At 42.1% G+C, this 12,328-nt stretch overlaps 1 protein-coding gene across 1 annotated transcript; it reads left to right on the plus strand.

The window, feature by feature from the left end:
* The first annotated feature begins 3,717 nt into the window (after positions 1 to 3,717).
* On the plus strand, positions 3,718 to 5,218 carry LOC131697394 (uncharacterized). The gene has a single exon (XM_058985635.1). It carries the CDS (start codon positions 3,718 to 3,720, stop codon positions 5,095 to 5,097), a length of 1,380 nt encoding a protein of 459 aa, XP_058841618.1. The 3' UTR covers positions 5,098 to 5,218.
* Positions 5,219 to 12,328: the final 7,110 nt, after the last annotated feature.

Below are 12,328 nucleotides of genomic sequence, written 5' to 3' on the forward strand. Positions count from 1 at the left end.
TGTTTTTATTTTAGTAGACGAGTTGCTCAGTTGTAGCAGGCAGCAATGTAGCAAGTCACAGGGCAGTAACGTCACTTCCCTAGCAACAGCCTCCTATGTAGGGAATGGGTTCTTTCAATGCAGTGGGTGTTGCGTTTAAGAAGGAAAGCTCATAAAATCAGTTGGAGACAAGCTGACGAGAAGCAATTGCCCTAAGCAGTACGAATGAAAATGGTGTGCTGCATTTTTATACAAAAATTAGAAAAAACAAGTAAACAAAGTTACAAAAAATATTTACGATATATTCATAAGTGAAATGGAATTAATACACTGGGCCGCGGGTTGCGTGTCCCTGGTCTAGAACACTGCGCTTCATTAATATGAACACATTTTTAAAAAAACATTCTTCAGATATAGGTCAGATGTGTGACGTTTTCAGTGTTTTTACTCTCATTTACATATTTATCTTTCATAGCTTTCTACCAAGTGACCTAAAAAAAAAATATTTGCCTATTAAATGCATATTGTGTATGCAATCATATTTATTCCTAATTAAACAACAGACCCCCTTTTACTCTTGTTAGCTTTTGTTATAAAAGAATGGGTAACAATTATAGTTTTGTTATATTAGCTTGGTTAACAAATAGAATCTCCTCATGCTCCCCTGTAAAGAGCTGCAGTCTGTAGCGACATCAGGCCAGGATGTCCGCAGTGTGAAAAAAAGCAGTCGGCTGACTGCACACGCTTTGAAGGACAGCGTGTGTTTGTTAGCGGTGAGCTGAGCCTAAAATTAATTGGACATATCAAATTGGGAGAAAACTAATAAAAATAATTGGCAACGACTAAATTTATAAAAAAAAAAAATAAATAAAAAAAAAACTGGGGGGAGTTAAACCTTTTCAAACTGCACATCTCTGCTTACGAGTTAAATATTTGTGAGTAGATCCCCATATCACTGAAATAAGTAAACTGTTTTCTTATAAATATTGCGCCTAGGTCTTTCTTAATTTTTGCTGCTGATAAATTCCAAAGCAGACCATCCTTTGTTTGCAACAAACTTTTGTTTAAACTTACTGTACCGACCTTTAAATGGTGAATATGTGATCATTCCTAAGGACTGATAACTAGTAGGGACTGTGTGAGTTTCTGTTAATTTAGCTAAACTTGTTCAGTGCAGCTAACACGCAGTGCAATTAACCTATAGTCTTACTAACACGGTTCAGCTTTGTCCCAGTCCCTGTTTAAAGCTTTTTCATTGTATAACATAACATCTAGGGCTGCTGAATGTACAGAGCTAAAAAGCGATATATGAAATTAATTGCCATTTTACATTGTGCCTCCAGTTATATTGTAATTACACTGTAATAATACTATAATAGCATTGTAATAACACAGTAATACAATTGTGTAGTTAATATGGAAAAACATGTTTGATTAAAAAATGCAAAATGTTGGCAGCTGTTAGTATTTATTATAATTAGGGTAGGGTGGGGTAAGAGGCCTACGTGGGGTAAAAGGCTTTTTGTCCTGGTGCTAACAGGAAATTATGTAATCAGCCATAATCAGTTTGAGGTGATTGCCGACCTTTAGACGCACCTGCTACGTTTATGCAGCTCAACAGATAACCACATGTGAATATTTCTCAAACTTTTGACTTTTATGACTAATTCTTATAATATATATTTTTTTCAATTCTGTTGCATGGTGTGAACACTGGGAGACCTGCAGATTCAAGGGGGCATATTACAAATGTTAGCTTGCGAGGTTCAGGGGGCGTGGAGCTGGGGGGCCGCTAATCTCTAATCTTTCAATTTTCTAATCTCCAGTTAATTAGTTCTATTTACTATTTAAGACCTGATCACCTGCACCTTTTCTGTCTAGTGTTTCGTTTTTTGAATCCTGACTCGTAGTGTTTCGCATTACTCCCGAAAAAAAAAAAAAAAAAAAAAACATCGCAAGATTAATACGCGCAGTCTTACCTGCTTCCAAATGGAAAAGCTTTCAGTTTACGCATTCCCTTCCGACTCAGACGAGTTCCTGCCTCCGACCCCTCCACCGGTCCGTCTTTGTCAGGCATTTCGTTCCTCGTCCCGGTCCGCGACCGCGCCAGCCCCGTCAGCCAACCTTGCTTCCACCCGGCGTTCAGCTAGGCAAGAGCGGGGCCCAAAGCGCGGTTCCGCTAGCCAGCCCCTACCGCAGCTCCACTACAAAGATTGGACGACACCTAAACTGCTGAAAGTACTCTTTGAAAAGTCCATTCCTATTCCCGTCGGCGGAGATCGCATGTCCCTTTTTGTTACCTATTGTGAAGCCTTGTCAGCCGAGCCGATTTTCCCCCCCCGCTTGCAAGCCTCAGCCGTCAGGCCCTCCTCTTCTGCTCCTGTTCCTGCTGCGCATACGCAAGACTCTGCTTTCGCAGCTCAGCTCCCCCCGGCGGCGCAGTCAACGCAGCCACAGCATCTGCCGCAATCACTCACCCCGCCCATCCCCTCCTCCAGCAGCGCCCCTCAAGTCACTTTTAATCAGCTGCAAACTCTGCTCCAGCCCATTATAGACTCTCAGCTAACTCTCAGCGCCCGTCTTGACAAACAGGAAAATCCTGCTTTGGCTCCACCCGCCTTCAGTTCCGGCACTCCTGCTTATACCCTTGGTACGTCTTTTTCAGTACCCCCCGTTCCTCCTCCAGAGTTCAATCTCTCCTCAGCCACTGTAGCAAGTTCCTCTTCTCCCCGTGCTATTACCAGCCATTCTATTTCACCAAAAATTAGAAAGCAAATAATCGAAGGCAAGGATGTTAATCTTGTCTCTATTCTCATTGCTTCTTCTGAGTTTTTAGATCACAGAGTGGTTGACTGTGGAGACGTTTCGGTCACTCTAAAATCCCGCGACCCACGTCTTCAAAAAAGCCTTTCCGTGGGAGAATTCGTCCTCGCTTTCTCCATTTATCGCGATATTCTCTGTTCTGTTTATCCGCACAGATTACAAGAGTTAAATCAGTATCTCTTTTTGGTTGTCGAATTGGCCGTGCGCTACGGAGGCGCTTTGTTCTATCAATACCACCGTGCTTTCTCAGCCAAAGCTGCTGCCACCCTCTCAGCCGACAACCGTATTATTGATTGGTCCCGTTCCGACACAGATCTTTTCACCCGGATCTTCAGTGGAATTCGTCCCAACGCCTGCAGCGCATGTGCCTCCACAGCGCACTCCTCTTATCTATGCCCTAAGACAGCAGCTAGTTCTCTTCAACCCATTCATCATCCCTTGCCTTCTCTTCTCAGTTCAAGACATTTTGCCCCTGCTTCCATCCATGCTTCAGCTCCTCCCACCAGATCTCAAGCCAGAGATATCTATGGCCGTCCCATCAAGTTCACAGGTGGCAGGCAATTATGCAATAACTTTAATACTTCTGCCTGCTTCAGCAAAACCTGCAAGTACCTGCATGCCTGCAGCTTCTGCAACGACGCCCACTCACGCTCCATATGTCCTCTTACAGCGAAGTGACAATCAAAGTTACTTCAAGTTTCTACTCCTATCAACGTCCAGGCTCTCGCTAATGCGCTACAAAATCATCCAGATAAGCTGTTCGTTTCTTATCTAATTAGCGGACTTACAAATGGCTTTTTCACTGGCATTTCTCACATTCCTTCGGAGTCTCATATCTGTCAAAATCTCCGCTCTGCCATTTCTGAGCCACAAGTCGTCAGTTCCCTTCTCCAAGCCGAAGTCAGCAAAGGCTTCATGGTCGGCCCCTTTTCAGCACCCCCCTTCACTACCTTTCGTATTAATCCCATAGGCATCGCTACTCGTAAGTATTCCGGCAAGAAACGCCTTATTATTGACTTATCCGCTCCTCGGGGCGCTTACACACGCAGCATTAACTCCCTCATTTCAAGCGAGGAGTTCTCTCTTCACTACATTAAGCTCTCAGATGCCATTCATTTCATCAAAATTGCAGGTCACGGAGCCTGGCTCGCCAAAGCCGATATCTCCGATGCATTCAAGGTCATGCCTATTCACCCTTCCCTCCGTCACCTTTTCGGAGTCTGTTGGGCAGACAAGTTCTATTTCTCCACTCAGCTCACTTTCGGCTGCCGCAGTAGCCCAAAAATATTCGATTCCTTGTCAGAAGCCCTCTGCTGGATTCTGCTCAACTCCTATCACGTCCCCTTCCTCCTCCATCTAATGGATGACTTTCTGCTTATTTCCCCCCCGTCAGATCCTCCAGCCCAAGCAATTAATCAGCTAAAGACCCTCTTTTCCTCAGTCGGTGTCCCTCTTTCTCAAGAGAAAACCATCGGCCCTGTTAACTCCCTGGAATTCCTCGGCATCACACTCAATACAGTGAAATTCGAAGCCAGCCTGCCTCTTGCCAAACTCCAACGCTTACTTGCACTCATTAACAATTTTCAGATCTCCTCTTTCATTAAGAAGAGGGACCTCCTGTCTCTCCTCGGCCATTTCAATTTCGCCATTCGCATCATTCCCCAGGGCAGAACATTTATTTCACGTCTCCTAGCCCTCTCATCAACGGGCAAGAATATGAATTCTCACGTGAAAATTTCAGCCGAAGCCAGGAAAGACATAAAGATGTGGATCAGTCTCCTTACTAACTGGAATGGCCTCTCTCTATTTTACGACGATTTCATTTCAGCCCCCCACGACCTTGCCCTTTTCACTGACGCCTCATCCATCGGATTCGGCGGGTTCCTTGTTCCTGAATGGTTCTCTAGCACTTGGCCCCCTGAAATTCAGCTCCTTCCCCCTCAAGAGAAATCTACGGCACTTCTAGAGATTTATCCAATCGCGGTGGCCGCTGCCCTCTGGGGTCACCAATGGTCAAGAAAATCAATTCTTTTCTTCAGCGATAACAAACCCACAGTGCACATCATCAACAGAGGACGTTCTTCATCCCCCCTCATTATGCGCCTGCTCCGCCGTCTCATATGGTCGTCTGTATCTCTCAACTTCCTAATACAAGCTCGTCATCTTCCGGGTACCCATAATAATGCTGCGGATGCTCTTTCTCGCCTACAGGTAGCCAAGTTCCGTCAGCTGGTTCCATCTGCCTCCCCAAACCCCCTCCAGACCCCACAGTTTCATCAGCTACTTCTGGACTGAACCCTACCCTCCGCAACCTCCTTCAATCCGCTCAAAACTACATGTCTACAGCCCTCGCCCCTTCTTCAAGAGCTTCTTATTCTACGGCCTGGTCAGCATTCCTAACCTTCTGTGCTCAGAATCATATCCACCCTATTCCCTTCAATCAAGATTGGATCCTGGCCTTCATCGTCCATGCTAAGGAATCTCTCCATCTTTCCCCAGCATCCATCAAATCTTACATTTCAGGAATACAATATCACTACCGCATCATGTCCGTGCCTTCACCCACCATCCTCTCCATACCAGTTGTTCGTCTGACTCTCCGCGGAATCTTCAAAAGCTCCCCCCCTGCTGCACCTTCCCGCCTGCCTATATCAACAGATATCCTCCATTCCCTCATCTCCACTCTTCGGAAAGGTTGCTTTTCCCCATACGAAGATCTCCTAATGGAAACCATCTGCCTCACAGCCTTCTTCGGCTTCCTCAGATGCTCAGAATTCGCAGTTCCTTCAGCTTCAAGCTTCCCTGCAACGGGTATTCGTCTCTGCGATCTCTCCTGTATTAGCAACTCCTATTTCATAATCCGGCTGCGTATCTCAAAGACAGATCAACTCCGGCGTGGTCAGTTCATCCAGCTTTCAAGGATCGAATCCTCTATCTGCCCTTTCTCTGCAATGGCAAAATATCTCTCCATCAGGAAATCCCATCCCCCCCTGGACCCTCTATTTATCGATTCCTCTCACTCTATTGTCACTCGTCACTGGTTCTCAGCCCACCTCTCCTCCCTCCTTTCTAGAACAGGCCTCCCTCCTCAGCTGTATTCTCCCCATTCATTTCGTATAGGTGCAGCTACCTCCGCTGCAAGAGCCAGCATCAATCACAGTCTGATCAAGACCATGGGCCGCTGGTCCTCTTCTGCAGTAGACTATTACGTCCATTCATCTCCCCTCGATATAGCAGCAGCCCATTTTAAAATTGCTAGCATGCCCGGAGTGGGGGCTACCTGTTCGCCGGGGCCACCTGAGGTTTTCCCCTAAATTCGCTTCGAGGGGTTTTTTCCTCTCCACTGAGCGACAGGTATACACATAGTCAGGTATACACAGTCACATCCCATTAACAAATTTACTAATTCCCCTTTGTTCGTCCTTCTGGTCTTTTGTTTGTTTATTTATGTTATGCGTTGGCATGTTCTGTCTTGTTTGTCTCACGGTGTGGGAATTTTCGTAGGTGCCGGGGGTCCATCCTTTGGGGGGCAAGTGAGGCTCACTTCCCCGACCTCAGGGCTAGGCAGCCGCCTCCCTTACCTTCAGGGGTTCTCACCGCGTGAGTCAGAGCGGACCCCCGGCCAAACTCTGTCCTGTCGCAGCTCCTGCGCTCATCTCACTCGAGGCTCTCTTCTATTCTGCCTCCCTTCAGGACGTGGTCACTCGTGCCGAGTCCTATACTAACCTCAATGCTCTGTCCTTATTTTCAGGTCCCAGGCAGCGTGACGTCTCGGCCAATCAGGGGTTTTACGAGCGCCCCTTACATAAGCCTCAAATGCTGGGTACCTCTCTCATCTCCTCCCGAGGGGTGGCTTTTCAAGTCTAACCCTCATATGTGTTTTCAGGTTGCCGGGTCCTCCGCCCCTGGGATGTCGACAGCGTCGGCCCCAGTCGACGACCTCTTTTCTATCCCGTTTCCGGTTGCCAGGTCCTCCGCCCCTGGGATGTCGACAGCGTCGGCCCCAGTCGACGACCTCTTTTCTATCCTTTCCGGTTGCCGGGTCCTCCGCCCCTGGGATGTCGACAGCGTCGGCCCCAGTCGGTGACCACATTCTGTCCTACTAACTGCTCCTTGCTGCTTCTTCTGCCTTATCTTTCCCCCCAGCTCACGCCCAGTGAATTATGAATTGAGCTACTGGCTTCATAATAATGTCATGTTTGTGTAATTATGCACAGGCCTTAAAACAGTGAAAACAAAATGTCTACCTTTTGGGTAAGAGACCCCCCCCTACACTATGGGAAGCCTATAGGAACCCTCTTACCCCATGATGAAGTAAACTGCAAGCTAGGGGGGTTTCTTTTATGAAAATATGACACTTTGCATCGTATTACTAGGATAAGTTTATTTAGCCCTCCCCAAATTCTACAGTGACAATCTAGCTAGTCCCTAATGTAAGAGTTTGTCAAGGGCAGCTATAGCATGTCTTAGCTTGTGTTGTAGTTTGACTGAAAACGTGTGTACAATGAAGAATGACAAAGTTACAGAATTGTAATAAATTAGATTGTTCAATACTAAGTAGCCTAGATTATTATTATTATTGTTGTTGTTGTTGTTGTTATTTTTGGCTCCAATAATTTCCAAGTCTGATCTTGGTATTTTAGTCTCCAAGATTAAAATCTTTATACCTTTTTACTTTCTTTCAAAAAAGATGATTAATTCAGTCACAGTAGTGTCACAGTTCAGCACTATGCCTCAAACATACATCGAAAAAACATGTCTATTTAAAAATAGCCATTCTTGTTGGTGTTATTTGGATTAAAATGATGTTAATAAAAGATCATTAAAAATTGTTAAAATGTTTGAGTGAAGTGTGTTATTGAGTGAACATATATTGGAGTGGCATGTGGGGGTAAGAAGTCCCCATGGCAGCTTTTTGCCCAGACGTGGGGGTAAAAGGCCTCTTTCTCAGAAATTTTATTTTTGCTTTTTTTCTGTGTATTTATGATATCACTAGAGACTCCTGCTTATACTCAGCTATGGAGGTTGCATATAAGTTTATTTAGAACATTAAAAGAAATGTACATAACTTTATATGACAGATATGACATTTTCCTTAAGGGGGGCCTCTTACCCCACCCTACCCTACACTGTATGTGCACATGTGATTGTGTATTTAGAATGCAATTACTATTAGTGTAGTTAAGAGACACAAATGAAAGTGTCACTGAATTTCTTATACAGTGTAGTTAAGAAACACAAATTAAAGTGTCACTGAATTTCTTACGTCTTTTCTTAACCTTAGCTACCCTGAACCCTCTCTCAATGCTCTGTGACCTCTTACTTTAACACTGGGCTCCTCTGCCTTCGGATGTTGTCCACTGCTGCAAATGCATCTGAAGCTTATTATAATGCATAGTAAGCTTGCTGCAGTCATGTACCACATACATGGTGTGCACAGCTTATCACCCTGGTCATCAGGGCTGTGGTAGGGTGTGTTGTAGCCCCTGCTCATTTTCTCTACAGCTCTCATGCTTACGAAACGTATTGTATTAGGTGGGGGTGGACTCAGTCCGGTGGAAATAAATTACATCACAAAATTGCAACACAGTTGTCTTGCTTGACATCAAAAACTTGCCAATTGTGTGTCGAAAGTGTGCAAAAGATATATCAGGCCTAGGTCCTGTGTACTACAACTGAACACCGTTTCTACAAACTTAAATGGGAAATCAGGCCATTACTCCATTAAGTATGTTTAACTGTTGTTATCATTGAAAAAGTTATACATTTGAATATGTTATATATTGAATTACATGATTGCTTGTTGTAATGCTTTATTGTAGCGAGAATATCATTTTAATTGTATTGTTTTATTATATATACATTACCTTCCATGTGCTGGTCATGTAGAGCTTGTTTCTACTAATAAAGTGATATAACATGATACTGTATCTAGTCACAGTAACTTAAAAAAAGGAAGTATGAAACAAAAAAATACAAAATATTTGGAATAAACATGGAGAACATAGGGCTGTTAATACAAAACAATGCATATTGTATTGGGAAAATGCAAGCTACATTCTACTAACAATATAATAATTTCATTAAAATGTCACACTGTGTTTCCATTTCCTGCTGCTGACCTTTAAGTGGTTCACCTTTAGACAAGACCAAAGTTTCCACAGCTCACAAACTCATCTTTGTATCTGTGTATTTCATTGGCGTGAATACTGCCTCTGTTTTAGCTTTGAACACCAAAAGAACTAAAAACAAACTGTAGTGATGAGAAAAGTGCATCGCAATACATCAGTTAAAAGCTATATAACACCCCCCCCCCAAAAAAAATAAAAATAAAATAAAATAAAACAAAATTATACACTGTACGTATTTATTTGGTTTGAAAAAAATAAAAATAAAAATGTGATTGTGAAGTTCAGATTTTTTTAAATGTCCATGAAAATCCATGCTCCAATACAAAATCTGACTGAATGGGCATTGGAATAGCTTTAAAATGATATGCATCATCCTTGTTCTACTTCTAACTTCTACATTTTTGTGAATAGTGCTAATAATCTGATAAAAAGAGCATGAACAGAATTCCAAAATCAACCTCTAGGCTTATTTTACTATTACTAAACAGTTTCAAATGTATCAGTTTTACCAGTAAGATCATAGTTATACCTGTTATGATGAAAAAGTAGATAGGTATAATACAATATGTATTAACAATGGGGTCTATTTAAATGGTCTAAACTGAGTGGATGATCATTTTAAAACTAACTTTTAGCTGCTAAACAAAAATGAAATATTTAATAATATAAAATAGCTTTAAAAAATCAATTCAAGATCATTATTTTCTTTTGCGTTCATTTTTATTTTTTTCATTTCTGAGTTATCTTGCATACCCCCTATGATCCTTATAAGTACCCCCAGGGGTACACATACCCCCGGTTGAATACCCCTGGTCTAAACAGTGGAGGATCATAATTCCAAGCCATAAAACAAAAGTATTAAACAACAAACCATCTTCATTTTCAAGCACAGATCTCATAGCAATAGTACCACAAAGCCAACTCCGTCCCTTATCAGCTCTGATAAGGACTACCAGGTTTTATTGGTTCAGACGCTTGTGTCTCCACGCTCCACATTCTGCTTGGTCATGCAAAAAGGGCAAGCAGTGGAGAGCTATACATGAGTGAATTTAGGCTGTGAACAAAGAAGGAAGGAAAGTACTGCCTTGCAGTTTAGCTCCTGTGGATGTATAGCACGCTGAGGGCCAATTGAGGTTGTTCAGTTCCAGTCTATACAGTAAAAAATATGAAAGAGCATGAAACGACCATGTGTGTCTATGGTTTTAGCACCAACATCAAACAGGAAGCATAACCAACTATATTATCAACCAACATCACAGCTAGCCATGTTTTCAAAATGTACTTTATTATTATAAATTAAGATGCAAATTATAAAAAGTGACCTGTTCTGCTGTATCTCCCAATCCACTTCAATTCATCCTCTTACTCTGGCTCCCGTAGAGGTAAGTTATTCTGCGTGTGTTTGGTTATGCAAATTTTTGTACATTTTGGTCAACTTAATTCAGCAAAGTGGTGGTTCAGACAGGGAACTCCATTTTTAAGCTAGATTAAAATCATAAACATCAAGCATATTGGGTGCCTCCATTATCAGAACATTTGTCAGTCAGATGGCTAGCATCTCATTTGTCATTCGATAAACATGTTCAATAATCAGCTAGAAAGGGCTTTATATCTTACCTCAATCTATTCCTCCCTGTTGTGTGTCAGAGTTTGCCTTCTCCCCAGTCTATCCTGCCTCCCTGCCCATGGCTTCCCTACAGTCAGCCTGTCCACTATCAGCGACTAAATTCTGCACAGGGGTAACCTCAAAGGACTTTAATAAATATTGTTCTTTCTAGCACATGAATTTTCCTGACTGAAAATGGCTTAATGTTTCTTTTTTAAGAAAATAGTCCACGTTGTTTTTCTGTAGTACTGACTACTCCCTTGCAATCATTAACATGATTGTTTGTCCCTGTGGTATCTTTGACAAATCCACATTCATCAGTTGAATAGTAAATTGTTTATCAAATGACGCTTATGTGGAAATGTTTAAACCAAGCGAAGGACTGGCTTTCACAGCTTGTAGCAGAGCATGCCAGCTTCAACATATCAGCTCTATCTATACCAATTATCCAATCCTACCACAGACAGTGAAGAACTGCTCACATTCAAGGAAGGCACACTGTTGAAGCCCACCTGTTAACATAATGCACAATACTCTTCATAAATTGGCTTGAAAACTCAATCATGCTTCTGTTCATAACGCATCAAATTTGCATGAGAATTCAGCCCCCCAAAAAAGACAAAATCATTTTTATTTTCACATACATTTTATTACACGGTTACCTTGCACTTTATTTACAAACTAGTATTGCTCTTGTGTGCCTCTGCAATACCAAGTGCATTGAACCCTTTGGAGTACTGATGCACAGTTCAGCTCCTGCGACTGCACAGCGTGCTGTGGTCAGACTGAGACAATGAGGTGCTATGGTTAAGGCTACAGTATATGTTTTTATGGTTATCACACATTTCACAATTTCCGAGAAATGTGCCTATTGACACTTACCACTTAAATAAATACAGCAAACGTTTGTCTTATTGACGCACTACCTGTTGCACTGCATTTAGGAACCTGGCAGAAGGTTTATTTTGCTTCCAGCAAATGATTGAACACTCACTGCATCGAGCTGCACGATGTCTTCAATGAAGAAGACCCAAGCTGCATCAAAGATCGAAAATATTTGTGCTAAAGATTGCTCTGTCCAGTACAAGGAGAGGACATTTCATGTACTGTATGTCTGTCACTAATGATGAAAATGGAATGTTTTTAAAAGTTGTACATAAAAACAAAATATTTTCAGGTAAGCATTTAAATATGTAGGAACATTTGTTGTGTAATACTAACTCTAGGGAAAATGATCAATTTTGAACATGAAAAGGCTATTTTTTCTGCTTCAATAAATATTACATTTAATCATTATCTTGAAATACCTATTTTTAGACCATGATATGCCTTAAAATAAGACATTTTTTACTGTGAAAAAATAGAGCCCTGACACGTGTGGTTGTGGGGAAGTAAAGCCTTTCTTCTAGGTCAGTGTATTTCCTATATATCAGAGCATGAAATGGCCATGTGTTTCTGTGGTATTAGCACCAACATCACACGGAAAACCAACTGTATTAAAACCACATGCACGCATTCTCCTACTCTGGCTCCCTTAGAAGCTTACAACATTGAGGTAAGTTGAGCTAGTGTTTGGTTATGTACATTTTTTTGGTCAACTTAAAGCTTAATGTTTCTTACCATAACTTTTTACAGTATCGTATTAGTATCATGATACTGATGGCCCTAATTTTGTATTTACTGCAGGGGTATGTGGATATTTTAGCATACTGCAGAGGTGTAGCAGGAGAGGGTGTCTGTCCATTTCAATAATTTGATGCTAATAGAGCTGGTAAAGAACTGTTCATTC

This window comes from Acipenser ruthenus, chromosome 2, assembly GCF_902713425.1.
Source record: "Acipenser ruthenus chromosome 2, fAciRut3.2 maternal haplotype, whole genome shotgun sequence".
Taxonomy (NCBI): domain Eukaryota; kingdom Metazoa; phylum Chordata; class Actinopteri; order Acipenseriformes; family Acipenseridae; genus Acipenser; species Acipenser ruthenus.